The sequence below is a fragment of the Pollachius pollachius genome (genome assembly GCF_949987615.1).
Source record: "Pollachius pollachius genome assembly, chromosome: 3".
Classification (NCBI taxonomy): domain Eukaryota; kingdom Metazoa; phylum Chordata; class Actinopteri; order Gadiformes; family Gadidae; genus Pollachius; species Pollachius pollachius.
The window spans coordinates 37,858,457-37,883,891 of NC_136936.1; the positions used below are offsets into that span (position 1 = coordinate 37,858,457).

Genomic DNA, 25,435 nt, shown 5'->3' on the forward strand with positions numbered 1-25,435 from the left:
CAAAGTAAACAAACACAGGCCGGTTCCACTCTGTTCCCGCTCCGTTTATTAAATTCTTCCCAGTGGGACTCAGTGTTGACCTTGACAAATGAGCAAACATCAAAGTAACGACAATGTCTTTTAAAGTACTAAATCAACACAATTAGCGGATGGCATTGTTACAGAAAAAAAACAACAGAGAACTCAGGAAGCCATTAAGAAAAGATTGGTGCAATCATCAAAGTCAGCTTTTACTTAGAACAGGCCAATTTTGACCTTGCCTTCCCTGCAACCTTTGAGCGTCCCCGTATCCAGCAGCTTCAGCAGGTCCACCTTGACCTGAGAATGACAAGCATGCATCAGACAACATCAAATAGCACCTCACAAATGTCCGCTTTTGGCCAGAAGAGGGCAGCAGCAGCGCATATTATATTCTGCCATTATCCAACCCATGCTGCTAGATGTTTCTTTGAGGTATATTTAATGAGATATTAGAATCGTTCTATTTTTGAAGGAGTCTGTGACTTGCCTTGGCTCAAGCTTTTCAGTGCCCAGTTTAATCCTGCGTCTCTCTGTGTACATGACAATAAAATACTTAAATAAAAATAACCACACCTCTGGAATATCAGTCATCCTTCTGAACTTCACGTCCCTCCAATTCCAGTCCAGCACCAGGTGTGTCAAGGACTGCAAGCTTAAGCCCTCTAGATGAGGGGTCAGAGTTCACAGGTCAGATTTCTTTCAGACTTTCAACTACATGTAAATTTAACATTATGTAGCGCCTTTGACAATTAAGCCATCTAATAAAATATACACCTGAGAATACATGACAAGAATTGGCTGGATGATCCTTGCTAAGACGTTATGACACATCGGCCATGTACCTCAATAATAATACTCAGAGAGAAATCAGTAACCAAGTTCAAAACACATTGGTGGCAAAAAGAGGTAGCGCCCACTTTGACACAGTAAAGTACAAGCCCTGGGGAGGGGGTTAGATGGAGGCTGTGGCTACATCAGGCCTACCTTTCTCTATCAGAGCCTGGAGCCTGGCAGGCGTGCCCACTCCGATGTGGGTGATCCCCTTCTGCAGTAGCTTCACCTGCTCCTCCACCTGAGCGGAATACACAACAGAGTTCACGCCAGTCCCCAGCTGCCCCCCCCCCCCCCCCCCCCGATACCAGCCAACCAGTGAGTTCATAAGCCGGTGAATGTGGTGAACGGGAGTGATCCTCTCCACAGTACCTTGATATGTTTCGCAAACAGCTTCATCACTTTGGCGTCGCCCTTGAAGGTGGTCAGCTGCCTGTTGTTGGGGACAGACCAGGAGGACACTTTAGAACCCGGCCGGCCGGAGAGTCACAATACAGAGAGGAGGGACCATGTGACCGGCCGGCAGTCGGCGGTTCCTTACTTAATGAGCTCGATGGTCCGCAGGGCGGAGCTGCAGACGATGAGGAGGGGCACGGAGCTCTTCTCGGTGTGCTGCTTCTGGACCTTGGCCCATTTGGGGCAAACTGAGTGTAGGGAGAAAGCGAGACGTTTGCGCACATAGAACACGAGCAGCAGTCGGTCATTTGGATTGAACCTTTTTTCAACACAAATGTTCATTTCGGGGTTGCACTCGATGCACAAAGTGTAGTCGCAGTGTGAGCGATCGTCTTCAACCTGACCATGCACGTAAGATTGCGGGTAATGTGTCTTCAAAGGCGTGTTCCGGGAGAGGAAAATCACAAATTTGAGGGGGGGGGGGGGGGGGGGGCCCGAAAATGGCCGCCCTTTGGATCTACGTCACCATCTGAGACGTGCCTTGTGTGTTCAATGGGACAAAGGTTGAGATTAAAACAAGCCACTGACCTTCTTTCAGATAGGAGGACAAGCTGTGGGTCAAGTCGTTGCATGTCAGGAAATTGGAGTCTATAAATAGAGAAAGAACAACTCGATGAGTGAACTGGTCAACTTTTGCGATCTGCTAGTTTGTTTTTCCTCACTGGGAAGCCCCCCCCTCTCCCCGCTCACCCTTCAACTTCAGCTCCTCCATCTCGATAACGGAGCGCTTGTCTGAGAAGTAATCGATGACAATCTTTTGCAGGTCCGCTGGGCAGCCTGCTTTAGGCTCAGACACCGCCAGAACGTCTGTGATGGTCTTCTTTTTCTAAACAAAACACACGTACAGTCATACTTGTAGCCCACACAGAGGTCATGAGGACCAGCTTTAATCACTTGTAATTTCTTCTTCACGCCAGCAGGGGTAACTGCAGACACTCACCCTCCTTTTCTTTTTGGGGTTCGCTGCCTTGTCAGCGTCATCTTGTTCCTTTTCCTGAACAACGATAGACTCCTTCTGTGGAGAAAAGATTGCACATCATTAAAAAAAATACGTATTTATGCCGCAGGAATTAAAATAAGCCTGTTTAAACAGAATTCTGGGCAACACATAAGCATTATTCATGTTGTTTGTGCAGTATATTTAAAGGATTTAGTCAAGTGCAAGACATTCTTTGGAACAATAAAACTTAATTTGCAGGTGCTACTAACTAAATAAAACCTCAGTGCGTCATGTGCTAAAAACTAAATTTAACATCAGTGATGTCATGTTTCCAAGAAAGCTTGTAAAACAATACGATTCAACAGTTAAATCAACCTCAGCGTAAGATAAAATTGGCGGAGACTTCCGACCCAACGGCAAACGGTAATACCTGGCCAGCCTTTTTCTTCTTCGGTGCCTTCGCTAGCGGCTCTGTTAAACCCTTCCTCTTCTTCCCGGTTTTGGTCTGTGTCGGTTGCTGCTCTGACAGGCTTTTCTTCTCCTCTACCTCTTCTTCTTCATTATCAGATACATCTGAAAGAAAAGAGAAACATGCACTCATTAAAAATGCTAGCGATTTACTTAAAATGTGGGTGCACTGAAAGGGGCAAGGCCACGGAGCTGTTTAAAGCTCAGGTCTGTCAGACGTAGGTCTGACCCAAGGTCAGCTTGAGAAAGACAGATCTCTTGTACCACACTGAAGTGAATCTCCTCATTCTCCTAAAAGGCAGAATTCAACATATACAGCAGAATACACCCATCACAGCTCACAGAATCAGTACAGTCTATAGCACGCACAGTCGTCCTCCCTTCGTCCTCCTCCACCCCTTCTCAGCCCAGGGCCCCGGCCTCGTGTTGTGAAGCCAGTGAGGTGGGGCGTCCGCAAACACTCACTCGTAAATAGCTGAGCTTTAATTACGACCGGAACACGCCAGCCGCAGAACCCGACTATAGCTTAGTATTTCCGACCCATTGTCCTAGTTGTGCCAATACAGGTGGAAAATATTAAGTGCAGATCTTAATTTTACAAGGGTATCCGAGGCGATGAAGGTGAAGTTGGCAGGCGCATTCCTATTCCTCTGCCGGGGGTTTACGTCGTCTTTTGAGTGGCCTGCCACAGTCGTAATTCACACATGAATAAAACATCCTTCTGTGTGCACGTTGCTCAGGAGTGCTTGACAACCGCTATTCTCGTAGGGGCTTCAAACAAGGCCTCTGGACGTGAACATGTTCCACGGCTAGACTTGGAGAGTGCATGGGAGGGTCAGTGGAGGATGGGAACGCCAACAAGCGTGAGGAATTTTGGTTATTCTGAATATTCTTAACATAATCTTTGTTTATTATCCCTTTAGTTTGCAGCCCTGCAGGCACCAAACAGCCCTGTCACCGGGGAGGGGAGGCGGGGACCCCCAGGGCCCAACAATACCACAGCAGGACGCTGGACGCTTCCCACCTTTGGGCTTTGAGCCTCCCATCAAGCCATCGGCACGGATACCGGCCTAAGATAAAAAAAAAACACGCTCTTACAGGAATACCAATGGTGTTATCCCATATTAAAAACAGGAATCTTGCAATATTCATAGACTAGGCCTGGACTCTGCATGTAGTATGTATCAGTCCATCTAAAGTTGTTTAAGGTCAGGGGTAGGATTAGCACCTGAAAAAAGCAATAGAAGTATTTGGAGGTGCTCACTCAGCATAGCGTTTCACTGGAGACCTTAGCTCTCTTCCCCGCACAGATTAAGGGGAGGGTATTTCCATGAGTGCATGGCCTTGGTGTGGAATTAACGGCAGTTGCGTTGAAGCTTTTATAAAAGAGTATATTTGGACAAAAGGGGTCAGGTGGGGTTGTGTGTGATGCATTTAACTCCCCTCCAAACTCTCTAGAGAGCTCTCGGGCGGGTGTCACAGCCGGCTCAAAATAACACGGTGACAATTCCTTACAAAGAACTCCCTGAACTCTCCCTCCCATCTTGCATATTGGCTTGGCTCTCCAAGATTGCAAGAATCTTAAACTCTAACATACCACGTAATTTTAACTAGCCTCTCTTCTTTTTATAAGCAGCAGCTTGCTGCCCCCGCATCACTGCACCACTTGTGTGACCTGCCATTTCGTATCGGTGACCACCAAGCCCTCATCTTGTGCGTCTGTCTGCGATCCCACCCCCTCCCCCTTAAGCCATCCATGCAGTCGTCTGCCACCAGTGAGGGGCTGTGTCTTTGCCTTCTGAGTGACCACACCCACCGGTGACAGACCAAGCCGACCGGGAACACCTCATTGGATGACCCAGTCCCTTTGAGGGAAAAGAAAAAAATAGAGATGACAATCTGGACCATTCTAGGGACGAGACAGGGGCCAATGGTTGAGGACAAAAGGAGTGATGGAGGAAATATGACTGCAAGGATAAGATGATGGCTAGAAGAGCAATTAAGGACATAAAGGTGAAACACTAAAGACAGTTTCCATGGGGAAGAAATAGGCCTGACCCTGCCCTCATACCTCCATATTGTTGAAAAGGTAAGTTACTTCTTATATTATAAAAAGTGCTTTACCATGATATATTCATGATTTTGAGGTTTTTTTTGTTCAGGAGATGTATAAGGATGTGTTTCAAACTGTTTGTGGTTCCTTGCATACTTGTCACTTAACATTTTCATACATGGGTGTCCTTCCCAATGCGAGGTGTATTTATTATACATCAAGGGTCGTTGGAAGAAATAAATGTACATCAACTCCCTATCATTTCAACATCTTTTAATTTAAATAAATAAATGTCACATAAGGAAATAATTAAAACTTTACGCAAATATCCACGCTGCTCTCCCCTATGGTGGCCTGAGATTAGGATACCCCCATCTTAAGTTCAGAGGTGCTGAAGTGGCAGCCAGATTGACGGTGGGGGTTTAGAGTCCCTGCTTGTAATCTCTTTATTACCACAAAGACCACCCTGACAACGTGTCAGAGGTCCAGCATTGCTAGATTTCCCTTGTGCGTTTCTGCTTATTCAGCAAGCCATGCTCCAGGGTTTAGGTGGTGGAGGAGGATGAGTATGGGATACCCTGGTGGGGGGTGAGTGTCGGGCTGCATCATCCTCCCCAGGGAAGACTGCGAGAGCGCACCCGGCTAAGCAGGGTATATAGCCGAGAATCCATTCACACATTTGCAGATTTGGCAGCGTTGTTAGAGTAGCAGCTAATTCAAATCAGTGTAGGGTATTGTCCAAAATTGCATTTCCCTTGAGAAGACTCCAATAATAAAAGAGATGCTAGTTTAGAAAGTACTACTATCACTATGAGGTAGTTAGGACTGTGATACTTAGCAAAGTGCTGTTGAACATAATCACCTAGTGGCAACCATGGAAAAGGCAACATATTTGCTAACAAAAGAGTTTAACTTTTAATAAAAAACAGAACAAGCAGCAATTATTGTTTCAGATTAGCTCAAATTTGCCAAATGATAAAAAAAAGAAAGAAATTTGCTTGGTGCCCTCACTGTGTGGAAGCTTGGGGTTATATGTTCTTGGATGACCCATACGAAGCTGAACACCACAGATATCCCTTAACCCTTGACCGTGGCATCCCCAGGCCAGATGGCGGTTGCAGGGGAAACGATCTACCTCTTTATGAATATATACTAGGTCAATGCGTTTCGGCTCAGATTACCCGAGATCAATGAAGGGGGAAATGGCTCCACCGAGCCCATAGGCAGAGAAACAGGCCGGCGCTGTTGCCTTTAATAGATTATCAATGGAGGTGACTGGTTTTAATGGGTGGTCGATGGCGCGGACTAAGTTTTAATGGGGACTCGATGGATTGTTTTCAGCAGGAGGGCTGAATCGTTGGCGGACAGATAACGCCTTGAAGGTTGATTGATTGAGGATATGAGGGGCTGGCCGCAGGCACCCTAACATAGCGGCGGATACTTAAAATGCTCCCCTCCCTGTCGCCCTCCCCCTGTCGTTCTGGGGTGATTATCCCATGGGAACAGATAAAGCTAAGTGGCCCCAGAAAAGCTCTTAATCGCTGCCATACTTTACTCCATTAGTCTGATTAAAGATACACCGCACACCTGTGGAGGGGCACAGGACACGGTGATTGCAACCAATATGGTCCTTAGAACCCCTTCGCAGCTCATCCAATTACCCTTCATAGAGGGCCTACACACACACCCACCCACACACACACACACACACACAGGGCCTGTAAGTCCTGTGTGGAGGCAATATGGCGGGATTCTTTTGTTTATGCTCATGCCAGGATTTATGAGTTTCCACAAAAAGCAATATCGTACCTTCTTTAAAATCGATTTGCAAAGGGTTGAACAATCGATAACTCATACAGGGACAGGTTCCTATGGCCCAGTTTGGGGATTACACTTATTGGTCTTGGAGGCCTGCAGTTTCCTCTTTGTAAATTCACTATTGAGCATGTGTTATTGTCAAATCAATAGCGGATTTAAGGTACACTTACAATATACAACAAGCAGCGTGTACTGGAATGAGACATTACGAGACAGGCAAAATAGATGAAAACAAGGGGGGAAACAACCATTTTTGATTGCTTACACCATTCAGCCCGTTCTTTACTCTCCAACAGACAAGTCTCTTTCCAGTTCGCCATACATATTAGGAGGGGAAAATAAATGTGACCGTTCTCATATTACAATTTATTATATATTTGACTGCTAGACCTAGGTTGTTAAAACGGAGAAAAGGAAATTAATCGAATATGGAATAGATCAGCCTGTGTATTAATTTGATCTTGCCCACTCGGGGCGTTCCAGTGTTCGTGTTAACGACACAGCAGTGCCAAAAGGTTGCACAGAAAGAAGGTGGCCACCAGGGGGAGCACCAGAAGCATAGAATGAGAAAGTATCTCATTCTATGGCCACAGAAGTAAAAGACAAGGTAATTACTTTGATATAAAATGATCGTTGACTGACAAACTATCTTTCTGTTCTCGGAAAGTATATATGTATATTTATATTTTTAATGGTTTATGAAGGTCTTCTGGGCATGATGTTTTCTAGTACAAGCAGATCCCTGGTTGTCGGCCTCAGGGATAAATCTATAAACATTCCCAAAACTTTTCTGAAGTTCAAATTCGGTTACAAAGCCAGCATAGATCTTAATCATATAGGCAAGTTGGGGAATATCTTGTGTTTGTCCACGGTTGGTTGGTGTGTGTGTGTGTGTGTGTGTGTGTGTGTGTGTGTGTGTGTGTGTGTGTGTGTGTGTGTGTGTGTTTAACATAGTCAACACACAGCTGGTCCGCCTCACTTTAATAACAAACAATACCGAGGGACCTCCACTCTGACCTGTGATGACATGACAGATGTTACCCTTACGGTGTGAGTGTCTTTGGGGAGACTTTTATCAGTTTATAGGCATTTATCTGGGGGGGGGGGGGAAGGGTTGCGATGGGTCAAGATCGGCTGCCATCTCTTCGCAGCGTTTCTAAGACGTAATGCATTTAGTGGACGCTGCTGTTGTAGAGCTGCGTCTAAAGTAATTAGGGACGGTGCTTAATCTGTTAAAGAACACCGGATATGTGGACATTTTCATGGGCCAGACTAATGAGTACTAGTGTTGGTCAAGCCATGACAACATCTCTAAAGTATGCTTCAGTTGCCTCTGGTGACCCGACCTTATTATGTTGTTGTTCTGCTCCACAATGGACGGAGTCTTTGGCATATGCGTCAACGCCACTATTACCATACTTTTGCAACTTACTTCTTCTGCCAAACCTTCCCTTGCAAAGCCAAGCCGTAAAATCCCATCCAGTTAATGTTTCAGACGCTATATTTCCCTCCTTCGCAATATTCTACTTCCAAAATTGATTTCCCCCTCCCTTTCTCCCCGTTGACCAGTGGCGGGTATCATGTGGATGATATTTGTAACACTGTGCTCTCGCCTTTCACTCTCCATCCGTTAACACCACGGGCCTCTGATGCAATAGCAGAGGAATCTAGGATCTGATATCAGAGTGAGGATAGAGGTCAACCATGTAACGTTTGAAATGTGCACACCACTCAGGTGCGCGCACACACACACACACACACACACACACACACACACACACACACACACACACACACAATCCCCATGTAGTGGTAGAATTTCACATGTCTTGCCCATTGAAGGAATGACCTTCTGTCAAGGAATCCTAACCAAACCCCTCGAACCTCAATAAGCAAAAAAACACACAATTTCCATCACTGCTAAAAAATGTATACCATATCTCATTACCTCATGGGCCTCAAAAGGGCTGTTATGCTTTCAGCCCAAGTCTTTAGCTCAATCTCTTGATTAATGGGCGTGCATGACCAGTTTACACAAAAGACTAAACATTTAGAAAGTTTCGTCTACTAAATAAATTGCTAAATCCAATCTGAGGATTATGGAATATAGCTTCTCCACTGATAATATAAGGATAATATGAACATAAATAAGCTGTGTGTGTACGCATTACCCTCTTTGGCATTAAAATAGGAGGACTCTCGAGGGGCAGGATAAGTGCTGTGTGACCTCATGCAGACATTAAATGGGTGGCTAAGTCTTGCCCTTCTATTAAATCTTTAGCAACCGAGACAACCGTATGCTACACTTTAAAGACAAATCAGGCTTAAGACGACAGAACGCTGTGCAGCAACTTGCCATCAAAGTGGGGCCAACAGATGAAGTGTGTGTGCTTTTATTTGATCAAATAGCTACATCACAGGAATGGATTCAATCACACAAGTTGAGCCAGAGGATCACATTGTAAATTCCAAGAACTGTTCAAAAAAGTAAGAATCATGCAAGAAAAAAACATGAATATGAAAAGGGATGGTGTTATATGGCAGTGCATGCAGTGTTGAATAAACTGCAGTTCTTCAAGCGTTGTTGGGAGGACTAGGATAGCTGCAGTGTCAGGAGATTTCATTGATCAAATCGTGAGAAGGAGAGGGGAGAAGGCCAAGTTCTGATACTGAATACTTTCGTGTGAGCCCCGATGAAGATGTGGTGCTCGGGACAAGGTGCATAAATTCCACCTCACTAAAACCCAAAGATTATCCTCAGAGTTACGTAGTGAAGCTTGCTAAGCCATTTTTTATGTTCTCTGGTGAATGATAGCCATGATTTTGCAATGGATACTGATTCATAGAAAGTACGGCTTCCTCAGAGTTCAAACAAGTGTTTCTCCGCACTACAGAATCACACAGACCTTTAGTAAAGAAAGTACACAAAGGTTTAGCATCGCTATATATAAATACATCTAGTGTTTTGTTCAAGCAACTCACCTCAAGCTAAATAAGTATATATGACTACCTTTTCAACACCCCATCACACACTAAGCCTGGAACATGGCTGTTGCCAACCAGAGACTTGGATCATGGCGGCACCAGGCTGTGCCAACTTGACCCTGGCTCAGAGAGCCATGGTGGGCAGCAGCAGTTCAGCCCATTCCCCTGTGACAGGTGGAGGACGTGGAGTAATAAATGGATGGCCAAAGACAGACCGGATAAGGCTAGGCCAGGCACACTCAGCACTGTATTAATGGCTTCATGCACAGCCGATAAACTCAACATGCTTTATTACCGCTTACATAGCACTGTTGGAAATGTCAGAAAACAGTTAACGATGAATAGTCTCGGGTCATGATGACCGTACTGGGTTAACTGCAAGCTTGCTGGCAGCATGAAATTGCAGTGTGCGCGTTAACGCTCCGGGGAAATGTATGTGCACAGAGCGTCGGTAAAAATAGAGTGAGGGTTATTATTTGTACGATTTGGTGGTGTTAGGAAGGAAGTGGGTGTATATGAGCATATTGAGGATGCAGACAGGCAGACACCTTAACAAGAGACCTGCCAGCCAGACACAGTGGGTTAACCCTGCCTACAATTGAACTCAGATCTCTGGATTTGCACAAAAACAAATATAGCACATGTACTTGCTGTGTTTGTACCTGGTGTGAATACGCCCGCGTGCGTTTATCAGAATCATAATGTGCATGTGCATCTGTCGACAAAGTTTAGTACTGTCAGTATTGTATCGCAAATAACTTTGTTGTTCACACCAATAACATCATGATATTAGTCAAAATGAATTGTTTCTCCGGGTAACTCATTCAAATCGAAGTCTTTGTGACCATGTGAATACATAGCTGCAAACAACTATTTGTCAAGTTACAAAAAGGGCAGGAAGAAGTAGAAGAGGCCATGTTTGGGTTCAATGTCCTTTGAAATAAGCCAAGAAACCCTCCACTGTGTTTATGACAAGACCTTCCATCAACCCTCTTGATAGTCTAAACAAACAGGGAAGGCATAGCTGGCTCCATCTGTCTCGATGATCGATATCAACAGACCCACTCAAAGACACCGCTCACTCTCCATGTCTGGAGGAAAACAGGGGAAAACAAGAGGGATGCTATGCAGGGGGAAATGTGCAGTTCGTGCCTCTATCCTGACAACGAATCGAAGTCTAAAGGATGTCCCTGGCTACGTTCCAGCCACAACCAATGGACTAATGTATCCATTTCACCCCGCTTTTCTGGTGTTGTTACTGAACTGATGTTTGTCCCTGATGTACCAGCATTTATCTTGTTTAGCAAGACCCAAGGCTGCTCACAGGCCTTGATGACAACAAGCAGCTGTCCCCAGACTGCCTGCGCCTGCGTCTTTGTTCAGGCAGGGTGAGAGGAAAACACAAAAGGACAACCTTTAGCGAGCTTTCATATCTTGTATGAGGAGCTCATAAAACAAACAAGCACTTTTTTGGTGTCGCCTGTATTCCCTTTGTAGATTTTGTGTATCAACCTCGCGGATACTTTTGTGATGAAATGTTTGGAGAAGATCCCATGATCGACTGTTATTCATAACCTGCAAGGGCTTTCATTAGAGCTTAAGCAAAGGAGGCCAAACACATGAGGTCATGTTCCGATGAGATTGTACAATATGACGTTCGCTTTGCCCCTCTAAATATGGGATGAGGAAACCAAGCCAGAGAATGCCAGCCCTAAGTAGTATTTAACTATGGTGATGCACTCGCAGTACAAACACAGACAAACACAAAAGGCACGCACGCACGCACTAGACCGCCAGAGGAATACACTGCAATAACCAGACCTCATATGGTAGGAAAGTCTGAAAACAAGTTTCTCCGAATCCCGAACCTACAACCTTGACACAAAGCGTTAAAGAAAAACCCAAAACTGTTGGGAAACAGGCTGCACAGACTACCTTGGCGTATGTCCACACAATGTTCCCTATGACCTCATTTATGTTCATGTGGACCCCACGGATGAATCTGTGCAGGCAAGTCTCTGATCGGCTCCACAACACTAACCCCAAACGGCTTCCTGCATCATGAAACCCTCAACATTGTTTCCCTTTGTGTCCCTAGGTTGCTTCCAATGACTTTGAATTGGAACCGTAGCAAAATGGCTGACCAGAATCACATTGGTATCGAATGTGATAACTCTATACAGCATCTGAACAACGCCCCGAGGGGATGCGGTGGAAGAGACACCAAAGAGTCGAGCAAGGGCCGAAAGTTGGGGAAAGAGCTACATCGAGAGGACTTGCTTTGCCTTCTGAGCATGTTGGAAGGAGAGCTACAGGTGGGTGTGATAATGAACAACACATTTCCACATCTGTTTCCATCTTTCATGCTTTTTGAAGAATAATCTACAACTCCGGGAACAGAAAGCAGAGTTGAAACATGGTCATAATGACTTCATCCTCAAACAGTTCAAACGGCTTAAATTTGTTTACGCCACTGAATACTGGAATAAAGGCTCATCTTGGGGTTTCTCACCAGGCCCGAGATGAGGTGATCACTGTGCTGAAGGCTCAGATGACAGACGCAGCTCTACTGGAAGCCCACTATGCGTTCAGAGGCCCAGAGAAAGTGATCCGGGCCCTGCGGAGGGACTCGCTTCAGGCCCAGAAAGACCAACTGCAGGACGTCTATGAAAAACCTATGGCTGAGGTAGGGGCCATTGGGAGTACAAGCACACAAAACTTATGCTGATGAATAGGAGTTGTTTTTGTTACTACGGAGATCCCCTACACTGGATTCATGAAAACAAAAGTCTTCTTTTCCTTACATCTCAGCTAGATCGCCTGGAGGAGGCCCATAGGAGAACTTCGAGGCGGATGTTGCGCCAACTAGTGGAAGTGGAGCGGTCACACAGCGGCGCCCTCAGCAGGCTGGAGGAGCAGGAGGAGATGCACCGGTCCTTCATACAGAAAAGTGACGACCTCACGACTCTGTTGGAGCAGGATCGTGAGAGGTTGGTGGAACCAACTTCAGTACCAATGGATTTAAAAGTAATTGCAGCAAGATGCAATGATCGAGTAATCTTGTTTCAATTGAATCCTAAACCATTCTTTTGTAAACAACCATTATCGAGTAGAGCGATAACAAGGCTGTATCAAAACAAACCAGATGTGGCGCTCTCATCTATTCTTTTGCAGGCACATTAGGCGTTTGTTGGTCTACAGTAGTTTTCAATCCGGAGTTAGACAGCAGAGATGTTGCGGCCACGGCTTTTCGACTTAAAAAGAATGTCTGTGACCCCAGACCTGTACTTAGCCTTGCCCTACTCAGACATAGGCCATTTCATGCCCGGGCCTGGTTGGGGTGTGTGGGCAACCCGTCTTCGGTCGCTTTGCCTTGTAAAACAAATAAACATGTGCACGCACACATGCAATTATGTGCACGTACTGAATTGGCGACCACTCTCTACCTCGTGCCCAACTCCAGACCGCATGCATAGGTTTAAGGCTTTAGCTTATGAGAGCAAATGGGTTTCTAATGTAACTTTGCTCGCAGTCAGATGTGGATTTTACCCATAGCGAGGCATACCATGAAGGTGGTCATTGGCTCTGTCGTCTCCCTCAGCACTCGGGGCTTGTTGTGCACTGAGGTTGTCCGGTTGTCTCGGCTCATGTACCACCAGAGTCTGCTCTGTAATCTAGTAGCGGACTGGACCCGCCACTGGGCCCGCTGCCTTGAGGGGAGACGACTAGTCTGGTTGTGTGTGCCAGCGTGCAAACGTTCTCAATTGTCTACACGAGCACCATCTCGATCTTTGAACAGGAATAGTCCCGGGCAGTGTTGGGAGTTCAGTCTATCCTATTCGAATGCATTGTAGAAGACCCCTAAACATGCACTCCTAAAAAAAAAAAAAAAGAACCTTGTCCAAGTCCATCCTGTCCTAATGATGATTAATACATAAGTAGACAGCCGGTCTGTAGTGTGGGGAGAGAACCCCATGTTGCTCATACATTCCTGGCTGCAAGAACACAGAGGGTTTTCATCCACTGGCCTGCCCTCCTCCACGCAGACCATTAGGAACATGTGTCTCCAACATATTGTACTAGTTTTGACCTGAACTCAAGTATGGGCTGACAGCATGATGGACTCTGCAGCAACCAAAAATCCTCCCGTCGGTGATATAATGTCACTGTGTAAGACTGCCGCCCGCACACCACCCTGCGTCGTCTTTCATTACTTTATCTGCAGTCCTATTTCGGTCCAGAAGGATAAACTCCATCTGGAAACTAGAAGTGTTTCTCCTTCTTTGGCTTTCTGGCCTTTCCCCTACAATCCAACATAATCATTGTGCAGGTAATGACGTGTGCACACACGCACGCACACACACACACACACACAAAGAGTGATGACTTCCTTTACTTTGTTTATATTTGATACGAGACTTATACAAAACTGTTATATTGTTCCTTTTCTTCGTCTTCCCGAGAACACGGATGTGGCTTTGTGCTGGCGGGGCCCCCGCAGGGCCTCAGTTCAGGGAGTGATATGGTTCTGAACCACTGGCAGATATCCACGGGCCTAACAACACTGGTCGCGTGGCACTACGCCTGTCACATCTCCTTCCATCCGTCTCACACAGCCTCCATCTCGGGCTGCGGCAGCCTAAATATTTAGGAGGGAGTGTTTCCGCTCCTCCTTGGGATCCTCTTCAGCTTTTGGCTCTTCCTCTATCGACCAGATCTTGTAGCCCGAGTGAGCCACTCAGCCCTGGGGCTTAGTACCAAGCCAGACTGGGATCTTCTCCCTGGTTTCTCTGAATCAAAGGTGCCGTGTGCGGACCAGATGATGCGTACTCCCCCGCAACGCATGGAGACGATTCAGGCCATGGCGTGTAGGGAGATCATCACCACGTGCAATAGTATGATCCCCGTTGCGTGTCTGAGGACGATTACGTCGCTGCATAACAATGCGGCAATCTGGCCGCCTCAACCCAAAGCCGTCCAGATCGTGCTCAGAGCCTTTGATTTATTCCGAAGATGGCCAATCTCTGGGACTTGACAGGTTCTCAGGGTTAACCAGACACACGTGTTTGCCACACACAACGCATGTTCTCTCATCTGTCCACTGCAGCTCTAAGTCACAAACACTCCCCAAACGCTTTCCTGCACCCGCAAACCACTTGAAACCATTTCCTGTTTGTAATCCCCCCCTCCTTCCCCTCCAGACCAAGGATTGATGTGAGCCTCTTTATCAATAAACGGCAATAGAAAGGGATGAGCTGCAGGGATGAAACAGACCAACAAACGTTGTAGAATGAAAAGAAGAAGCCCATGATGAATGAAAGCTGATAAATGAGAAAAGATAGCGTAGCCCTTGGTTAAACATGACAAAATGAAATGCTTGCTCGGCCCTGCCCAATAGAAACAAGAGAAAGTAAACTTGGCGCTGCCACTGTGGAAAAGCCACAGCTGTTCTTATCCTTCACCGAGCACTCAAACACATCAGCCCGCTGCCCAATCCAGTGATGTGTCAAGAGGAGATGTGCATAAATTACCAGGAGCACCTGGCATGGCATCAGTCGACAGAGCAGAACCACGGCTGGAACTTAAAACTGTCGGGCCTATTCATTAGCTCCGCCGAGTATGGGAGTCTAGGTTAGAAGCATTCTTTCAATTTCATTAAAGCCCCAGAAAAGAGGAAAGGAGAGAGAGAAATGTACAGGGCAGTCTGCGTGGGACTGCTGTCCCTTTGGATTGTTTAATTGGGTACCCTGTTCGGTTCTCTTCTGCACGTACTAAAGGCCATAAAAAAGCCATAATAATTTCAAGTACAAAATTTGACCTTGGGACCTCATATGCAAACCGAATTAAAAAACAGTTTGGCGCTCGTTCCACCCCTGCTGCCTTCTCACTGACCCTATTGAGCCGTGGCACGGACAACTGATAGCTTCGACGCAGACGGCAGCCAAAAAAAACATTCAAAACCTCAACAAGTTCCCTAAGTCCTTCCAAATTATACCTCTGCTACAGTAGGAGCTATGAAATAAGAGGACAGTAGCCCTTTTACATAGCGGGCCCGTGACATATCAGCCATGTTTGAGGGCTTTCCTGGAAATGGTTTTGAGGGCTCCAATCATGCGTGTAATTGAGGACAAGCAATGAAGCGGCCAGCCCTGCCTTTAAGGGAAATGGGACCTTATGAATCTTGGTTAGGGAGTTGGTTGTGGATAGGAATCACTAGGACCGCTCACTTACATTCCAGGACCAGAAAACATTTTGGATCCTTAAAAAAAAAAAAAAAAAAAGTTCTAAATGTGTTCTGCTCCCAGAGTTGAACTCTCTACAGTTCCTGTAGACGGTATACAATAGACACCAAAGAGAAGCATATGGGTCTCTCCATGTGACACAATGATAGACCAGTGTTAAGGGTAAGGTATGACACAAGACTGTCAGACTGACATGCTCTTCCTCCATTGGGTGTTAATGCTGACTAGCACGGCCGCTAGCAGAGTCAACGCTATAAATAGAGATGTTTCCAGTGTGTTCCTTTAGGCAGTTTAAAAGAAAAATGCCTCCCTGTTGACGAGATGTCATCAGGGAAATATTTCACCCTTAATTGGGGACTTGCGTGAGTTGCATATAAAGCAGACCTCATCCACACTACTCTTTATCGTAACTAGTCGGGAATGCATGCAGCAGTCCTATAAAATATGCAGCACCCCATTATTAAATTGGATGTATTGTGATTTTACGAGGGGAAAGGCCAGCTTTCCTTCTCATATTTTCAAGATGAGCAGTGCAAAGAAGCAGTGCCATTTGTTATATTTGCCCACCACCTCAGCTGATAAAAGTTAGCCGTAGTATTTAATAAAAACTCTGATTTACAGACAACACAGAAAAGAGTGGAGGCCAACTGAAGATTTGCAATCGCAAAACTAAACAAGGGATAAGACAGGATGGGAAACTAACGAGAATGAAGGAATGATGAACAGGCGAGAGAGAGAGAGAGAGAGAGACATATGGATGTAATTGTGGGCCAACGAGATGATGATGTCATCACTCAGTCAGGTTATCAGGCCCCAGGCACGGCAGCTACAGCGCAAAACATGTCTAGCTTTTCAAAGGACCGCTGAGAGCACAGTATCTACAGGATATGATATGGCAGGAGCACGGTTCCTGGAGAGTTCTCAAGTCTTTTAGTGAAGGGTAGAGGGGGGGGGGGCTGCTTTTGTTCATAAAATGTTTACCGTGGCCAAAGATACAAAATGAAAAGTCGTAGCCGTTGTAGTTTGAACTGTGACTCAAGGGTTAAAGCTACGTACCCAGCCAGCCCCGGCCCCCCCGCTCTCCCTCCCTGCCTCTCTCCCTCCCTCCCTTCCTTCATCCTTCCCATTAGCCCCTCTGGCATGGCTATACCATGATCTCATCTGGAATGGGCTGAAATCCAGTGAGACACACACATACAATCACAAGTACACACACACACACGCACACACACACACACACAGCAGAGACTGTACAGTCCCATATAAGGACTTTCTGATGATGTAAGAGGCGCCGTGGGCTGCCAGTGAGGCTCAGTGTGCAGAGCACTTTTCATAATGTTTGGTTTTCTGCATGGAATGTCCACATAGCTGGGAACGCCGGCAGAGACAGTGTGCGAGTGATATCGGTGGGGGGGATAGGGGGGAATAAAAGAGAACGTTAATTCCCAGGACCTAAGGACAGAGGCCATCATCACAGGTAGGAACAACTGCAAGATTCTTAAACAATGAAAAGTATGCACTTGAAGGAGTTTAGGATGAAGTAAAATACTGTTTTCTCTGGTACAGGCTAAGATAAGTATTTCAGCCATACCATCTGTTGAGCTGTAGCGCAAAGGCTGTACTTAAGGAGTTACAAAAACAATTCATATAGAATGATTACTACGTCAATGTGGGGCCGTTTGATTGTCGAAACTTGTCTTGAAAAATTCCAGGAAAGTAATTTAAATTCAAAAGAGCTGCCTACTTTTGTGTAGTATTCCTATGATTCCAGATTATTGTAGGATTTAAACACATTGTGGAGTGCTATTTAAGCTCCACAATTTACATACAATTTAAAAAAAAAAGTTGTATGAATATGAATTATTTGTTAGAACCATGACATATTGTAGATATATAGATACATATTTCGATTTGTTTCAGTAGATAAATCTCAAAAACATAACACTAATGCTTCAAGATTTAAAGCCTTGAAGCGTTAACCTTCTAACAGATTTCCACATTCAATCATGCTCTGCAAATCTATTTAATGATGGAAACCACTAAATGGATGAAGGATTTCACTATTTTACTATGTTAGCCTGTGACATGAATAATATCAGAACCTAGGAGTTGGAGAAATGGACCATTTATGCCGGTTTCTCATTTTAAGCATGAAGTTAGGACATTTTCTAATTCCTCTGGCGCCACACAGGACACACAATTCCTATGACTGTCCTCTACTGTTATAACAAAGCTACAACATCTTGCCTACATCAACCAACAACACAAGACATGAACAAATAAAAAAGGGTGTTCTAAATGCATGTGTATTCTGGCGTGTGCCTGGAGATCTGTGGAGAGTGACAGGACTAGGTGGAAGGAGGCAGTCTGTAATTACTTATGGAACAGGGGGAATTCCTGCCTCGCTATGCTGGCATAGAGGTACCGTTAGAGGGGCGCAGAGGGAGGGTGATGGTGTGCAGTCTGTAGAGTACTCAAGGGTAAAGGAACTTCTTAATTAACAAACGCTCCCTGCCATGGGACCATCTGTTGTGGCAGTCACAACATCCTTCTGAATGCCTGCCACGGAGGGGTAAACCTCCCCCCCCCCCCTGAAAAAACACTCACCCACATGTGGCTACATGATGCAAAACAGGGCGGCCAACACATGTACATTTGTCCGCTCAGACAAGGATGTGTATATAGAAACAGAGGAAGATGAATGGCTTCCAGAATGGGCACGCATCAATGCCTTTACAAGAAATGATGTCATTGGCATAGGTTTTTCCTGTTTAAGGGGAAAGTCCTCCAGTTAAAACAGCGGTGCATTATAAGGAAACCAACTATTAGGATGTTATTTTTAGGTGCTTAATGTGAACTGTAGACATCACACCATTCATTTGTTTCATCTCAACTCTTTTGTAGGCTGAAGTTACTGATTGTGAAGGAAAAAGAGTATCGGGAGAGGAAGGAGGAGGACGACGAAAGAGAGGTCTCGGTTCTGAAAGACGAGCTGACCACGCTCAAGCAGTTCGCTCTGCTGGTGGTCAAGGAGCAGCAGAGCCTGAGGGAGGAGCTGGAGGCGGAGGGCCGGCGTGTCAGGGAGCTGACTGACATCACCGATCACGCCAGGCAGGAGCTCAGCGCCACTCACTCGAGAGCGCGAGAGGAGGAGCTCAGGGCCCTGCGACTGGAGGCCGAGCTACGGGACCAGGCGTCCGTTTACAGCCAAACACAGGAAGCCATGACTGCCAAACTGGCAGACAAGGACGCTCAAAAACAGCAACTGCGACAGCGCCTGGCCAACCTCAGCCGCCAGTTGGATGACCTTGGGGGGACGAGGGCAGCGTTGAGGAGGGCGGAGGAGGAGCTGGTGGAACTCAGGGAAAGGGTGAGGTGGGCGGAGGACGGGGATGAGGGAGGAGCAGGGACAGCGAGTCTGCTGTCAGAGGTGGACGGCCTGAGGAGGAGAGTGTTGGAGATGGAGGGGAAGGACGAGGAGTTGAACCGTATGGGGGACCAGTGCAGGGATCTCGACCGCAGACTGGGCAGGGAGATGAGTCAGAGTCGCAGCCTGAAGGCCGAGGTGGACAAGCTCAACGGCAGAATCAGTCAACTGGATAAACTAGAGGAGGCGTTGGTCAAGAGCAGGCAGGAGTGCAGCACATTAAGAGGAAGCCAGGACAGGGAGAAGAGTCTTAGCAAACAGTTGTGTAGTGAACTGGACACACTGAGGATCCGGGTTAGAGAGCTGGAGGTGGCAGAAAGGCAGCTAGAAAATAGTGAGGTGGCGGTGAAACAGGACCTTTCAAAGCTCAGGGCCCTCACTGTGGTTCTAGTAGAAGATAGGAAGTCCATGTCAGAGAGGCTCCGACAGGCTTCAGAAAAACTTGGTTTGGAGAAAGACCAACAAAATGAGCAGAATTCATTGATAACAATGACAGAAAAGCTGAAAGAGGAGATGCAACAGGCCCTGAGGACTAAGGCAGATTTAGAGGCCAAGATAAGAGATATAGCAAAGGGAAAAGATGAGCTCCAAACCAGACTACACACAGAGGAGGGAAAAAATAGGGAACTGCAGAGCAAAGTCAATACTATGAGAAGGAGGATGCAGGTCGTGGAAGACAAAAGCGAAAAAGTGACAAAGGAAAATGGAATGGACATCAATGAGCCTCTGACACACAATTCTAACCACTTCGACCAAACAGACAACAACAAAACAGCAGAGCTGAGCCAGGAGGTGGAGAGGCTCAGAAGGAAGCTGCTTGAAAAGAAAGTGGTGGAAAGTGAGCTGATGAAAGCCGAGGAGGACTTTGAATCCCTGGAGCTGCGGTTCAGGAAGGAGCAGGAGAGGTCCAAGGCTTTGACACAGGAGCTTGGCGAGGCCAAGAGGGAGCTCTCCAGGTTCCAGCTAGCAGAGAAGCAAGAGGTGAATCAGGAACACGCCCTCCTGCATCGCCTTCAGCAAGAGCAGGTGAGATCAAGGCTCTTGGGCCGGGAGGTGGACTCTCTGAAGGACAAACTCCAGAATTTGTTGGGAACAGACGAGTCCATCTCCAAGGTTCAAATGGACCATTCCACCCTGCAGAGGAAACTGTCCCACCAAGAGGCCAAGAACAGAGAGCTGGCCAGAGAGATGGAGGAGCTGACCAATGAGCTGGAGAGATACAGACATTTCAGTAAGAGTCTGAGACCTGGAGTGAACGGACGCCGGTTTTCGGACCTCCACCAGTCCACCAAGGAAGTACAGACAGAGCAGCCAGCCAGCCAGCCACCGGACTGCAGACATCCTGTTCCTTTTGTTCACGATGAAAAAGTGAGCGAGCAAAGCGATGACGAAGATCTAAACCAAAATGAGGATGAAATCCTAGACATAAGCGGTTCACTGCAATACAATAACACAAATGGCTTATACCCCACAAATTACAATGTCAGAAGATACAGCAGCAACTCGGCCAGTGACACAGAAGAATTAGTGTATGGCAACCCTGTGAAGGATATGGTTGTCACTCAGACTCCCGGGCAGCCAGTGCACATCAAAGTAACACCAGAACCTGGACTCAACACCGCCACGCTGGAAATCAGCAGCCCCACAACAGACAATGCAGCATCCTACACCAGCACAGCCGTAATCCCCACTACCAGTGTACCCCACAAACAACGAATCACCATCATCCAGAATGCAGCCGTGTCAGCGGTGAAGAGCCAGAGCTCGCCAACCAGCCCTGACAGAGCCCTCTCCCCACTCGCCACCGGGCCTCTGTCTCGAATGGTGAGCCCAAATTCATCACACCGGGGAACCCCTGACCACAACAGCTCCCCTGTCCAGATCGTCACCGTCAGCACGTGTTCACCAGAGCCCACCGAGATCATTGGTCAGGCGGTGTTCCGTATGAGTCCAGAGAGGCAGAACAGCTGGCAGCTCCAGAGGTCCACCAGCGCCCAGGCAAGTCCCAGTGTCATCACCACCACGGAGGACAACAAGATCCACATCCACCTGGGTAGTCCGTATGTCCCCGCTCCGAACGGCACAGCCCATGGCATCCCGAAGCCCGGGGGGTCGTACTACTCGCTCAGACAAGAGCAAAGGACTCAAGTGTTGACCAATGGCTGCCACATTAAAAGTGCAGGCAAAATTACTAGTAGCATCACTATAACCCCTGCTACCTCCCCAATCACACACCCCTCAAATATTACAGTAAGTGGCCTTTATGAATGAGTGATTCAACCCCCATACCAGTCATGACTCCCCAAATAAAATCTACTAATGACTTAATTGCCTGCAGGCTACAACAAACATGAGATTGCGAAAAAAAAAAGGTTTCTCACCAATACTAACACTTTTATCTTCCAAAAGGTGACCCATTTTAACGTGACTTCCTTCTAAAATGCTTTGGTAATACATATAAAAGATGAAAAATACTAAAAGCGAATGACTACGGACAAACCAAGTGTGTTGTTGTTTTATATTTTACCAATACAGTTTGTTGATTAAAATTGCATTTTGTTGGTTGTTTTTTCATTCATGACTTCATCCACCGTTTAGAAAACATAACATCATATTTTAAAGAAAGTTTACTAATAATTGATGATTTTGGTTATAATTATTAATAAATGCAATTATATTTCATAATCATGATAAATACAGTAAATCCTAGCCATTTAAAAAGTTTAGACAATGGCCTTGGGTTATTTGATCTCATATGGCACCCTTTTATTAATAAACTGGATACTGCTAAATGTTGACAGTTAAGGGCGTTATAGTGTGGCAAAGATTTAGAATTCAGAAACCCATGTCAAACCCACCACACCTAACATTTTCAGCTGCCTGTGTGTGCATCATCAGTGTGATGTGTTGAGTGCCTACTACATGATAGAGTGAAAAACCCTGTTTCATCCAAGCTGCATCAGTAAAAGCTCACTTGTCTATAAAGATGGACAATGAGTTACTTTTTCCAAAAAAGTTAACTTGAGAAGTGTTCATCCAGAATGACAAATACTACAGATTTTCCAATAATAGATAAAACAATTCTTTAGTCCACGATACGCCAACAGATCTAAAAGCAATAAGGTTTTAGATCTGTTTGCGGAAAATGGACTAGAGAATTCTTTGCCTTTAAGAGGCAGGCTAGCAAGTCCATACCATTACCATACCATATCTAAGCATTTGCCTTCAGTCTCTTATAATGCTCGGTACACACTACAATAATTAGCCAGATTTTATACCAAAGTTCCTCCTTCTGGTCAGTAAAGCCCTGATTTATTTCTGTTTCTAATTCCAGATTATCCTGTGGTGTGGGGTATTTTAAGAGTGTTTTTTAACGATTGGGGCCTCACCAATTCAAAACTGTAAACAATAAACATGTTCAATATTTATGATCAGATATCGTGTAGTGTGGGGGGAATCCCGACGACAGCCGTGGACGCAGGCAATATATTTCTAAGTGGGACAGACGATAGCCTATTGGGAGCCACGCTGACTTAGCATACCAACGATTGATAACAGAAGCCATAGCGGCAAAAGCAGGCGTGGGGAGGTCTTCCGAAATGAAGGAACAGCATGTAGAGGTTAACAATTTCTGAAAAACCGATTGCAAAATCTTCTTCCTGACCGTCGCCGCCATGTTTGTTTACACTAAACATACGATTTTGACGCAAGAGATTGGCGAGATTTACGGTTTTGAAAGTTGCGACCGGGCTGTTGTGGTTTGGAATCGGTTAATTTTTGTTGTGTTTCCTTTCACACACAAAAAAAGAAAAACAGCTAAATGTATCATTAGGTGTGAGGTCCCACATTTTCTCAATTTGTAGCCCCGCCCCCTAAGTGTGTATTCAGCATACGTAATTTTATTGCTCTCCAAGAAATAAGACTTTCTGATTTCCTGCGGAAATCTCTCTTTGGACTATTCCATCATTTGTGTTTGAAAAGCCAATTCAAAATGCAACACGTAAACTATGTGTATGCGTATCTATGCACGCCACACACACATAAAAAATCTTTACACACACTTGGCAGTGTCTCAAAACTATCCGTTGTGATTTAGGTTTTGCTGTTGTAATGACAGATTAGCCAATTCTTATTGCACATAAGGGCCGCTGTGCTAGCTGACAGATGAGGACGGAGAAGACGGTGAAATCACTGGTGCAGCTGACACCAGATGATGCGGTTAACAATATACAGCCCGACAGAGGCTTCATGGGAATTTCCACTGGTGCGACATTTGGTACAGTACCAACCAATGAGCTATCCTTCTCATTGTCCTCATAAATCATATGGTTATTAGGGATTTCTTCCAAGCATATGCATTTCAAAGTGTTTCAGTTATGCTTGCTTACTTGTCAATTGGCAACATTAATTTATATTAGTATAAAATGAGGTCTACATATAGGACATTTTATGAGGTTATTTTTCAACCCTACCATAATAATAATTAGTTTCCATGTCAAATGAATTAACTTTTGAACTGCAGAAAAGTTTCTGGTGTTCGCTATTTTACACAGAATGTCGTGCATGTAGCCTATAACAAGTCTCTTCCTCTGAACAGATTCCACTGGACTCACAGCCGAAACCTGGCTTGACAAGAATACCCAAACCAAAAGGACTCAACAATAACAGAGGAACAAACAGAACTTTGAACACAAAACCGAGTCATGGAAATAATCCACCCTCCACACAAACATGGAAAAGCAACAGCTTCAGAATGGCCAACAGGCCTAAAGCTACAACTGTACCTGGCTAGATGCAGACTTTCATGAGGCAATTGTACTTTGGCATTCAACAAATCCATTGCAATGGGTCAAATGTAATGTTTTAGATGATTTTGTTGATTTGTGGGATAGATGTAGACCAAATAAGTGCAACAAAAAACGACAGTGAGCATTCCGCTCAGATTGTCAGGAACTAATGTCTGCAAGGTCCAATGTGTGTTTTATAATTCATTTCCAAAACGTAATAGTGATTAATTGTGTATAATGAAATAAATACAACCTTTGACCAATCAGAACGCAATTATTTGTGTATTCAATGCAGCCTTCTAAATTAAACACATTCCGTGACTGGATATCTGACAATGGTAAAAGGCTGCCCTCTATTGTAAAGTAGAGGCATTGACGTTTCGGCATGAATGCCGAGTACCGTGAAAAACAATGAATTACTTTAAAATGACCAATGTTGGCTAAATGTGTGGAACTATATAAACAGTTGGTTTGCAAACTAGATTATAATTAAGTTAGGAAATATATATATACACGGTTTGGATCAGATAACGGCACAAAAAAAACGTTTCGCGTAAACTACAATTACCAGAGTTCCTTTCGCCTAGAAGTCGGTCCCCACATGTGTTCACATGTGGTACAGTAAACACAGGCGTGTTGACTGCATTTGAAACCATAAGACAATACATTCAACTGCTTGACTTGTCTACAGTTAGAAATAGACTTTACGTCTAGAAAATGCATTAGTCATAGCACACGTTTATTCAATGCGTGTCTCTTCCAATCACTTGCTCCAACTCACAGCTAATAGTATAACGTGAGCTAACGTTAGCTTAAAGCTGCACACATTTGGCCAATGTTAAGGGCTTCAATGTTGGGTGGCATCATCATCATTAGATGCTACATACTAAACGAAGTATCACAGAAGTTCCAATTGACGACGTTCAACAATATACCTGAGTTACCCCCGTGATTCCACCACTCGTCGCCCAGATCGTCCCCCATCTTCTTCTGGTGTAGTCAGTCGAATCCAAATCTACCGGGAGAGAGGGTGCAGAGCTGCGTTCACAACACGCCCGTCCACAATGTTCTGCCTTATTAAAAGTAAGTATCCCGAATACATCGGTCGATCCCTCACGAATGGATATGTATATTATGTTTGTATATTTATAACATATAAAACATTTTTGATTTCATGATTATTCAATTTTTCCCTCTGGTTATATAGCTACATGTTCAGAATTTATTGAGTTATTTATTGAGTCCTTTTTTTAATATTTGTGATATCCGGCGCGTGGGATTGATTTGAAATCAATTTATCAAAGTAATTATCCATAAAAAGGTTAATTTAACTAACTTCCCCAATAAGAATTTAGACTCTAGATTCTAGAGCCTAGATGAAACTAGATTCTTATTAGTTAAAACTTA

At 45.3% G+C, this 25,435-nt stretch overlaps 2 protein-coding genes across 3 annotated transcripts; one reads left to right on the forward strand and one right to left on the reverse strand.

The window, feature by feature from the left end:
* Nucleotides 1-99: 99 nt before the first annotated feature.
* cmss1 (cms1 ribosomal small subunit homolog) lies at nucleotides 100-25,021 on the reverse strand. 2 transcript variants are annotated; one of them, XM_079731363.1, is made up of 10 exons: nucleotides 24,964-25,021; nucleotides 2,679-2,821; nucleotides 2,249-2,320; nucleotides 1,999-2,134; nucleotides 1,837-1,896; nucleotides 1,394-1,496; nucleotides 1,225-1,285; nucleotides 1,006-1,093; nucleotides 595-683; nucleotides 100-318 (listed from the first exon to the last, which is right to left on the reverse strand). In XM_079731363.1, the coding sequence occupies exons 1-10, from the start codon at nucleotides 25,010-25,012 to the stop codon at nucleotides 235-237; spliced, it is 885 nt and encodes a 294-aa protein (XP_079587489.1). In that variant the 5' UTR covers nucleotides 25,013-25,021; the 3' UTR covers nucleotides 100-234. The 2 variants fall into 2 exon arrangements, with proteins under 2 accessions (XP_079587489.1, XP_079587488.1); XM_079731362.1 differs by having other exon boundaries at nucleotides 2,249-2,323.
* On the forward strand, nucleotides 11,708-21,671 carry LOC307073110 (filamin A-interacting protein 1-like; the record flags this gene model as incomplete). Its single annotated transcript, XM_079732815.1, has 4 exons — nucleotides 11,708-11,887; nucleotides 12,088-12,258; nucleotides 12,384-12,562; nucleotides 18,719-21,671. 4 exons carry the CDS (start codon nucleotides 11,708-11,710, stop codon nucleotides 21,510-21,512), a joined length of 3,324 nt encoding a protein of 1,107 aa, XP_079588941.1. The 3' UTR covers nucleotides 21,513-21,671.
* Nucleotides 25,022-25,435: the final 414 nt, after the last annotated feature.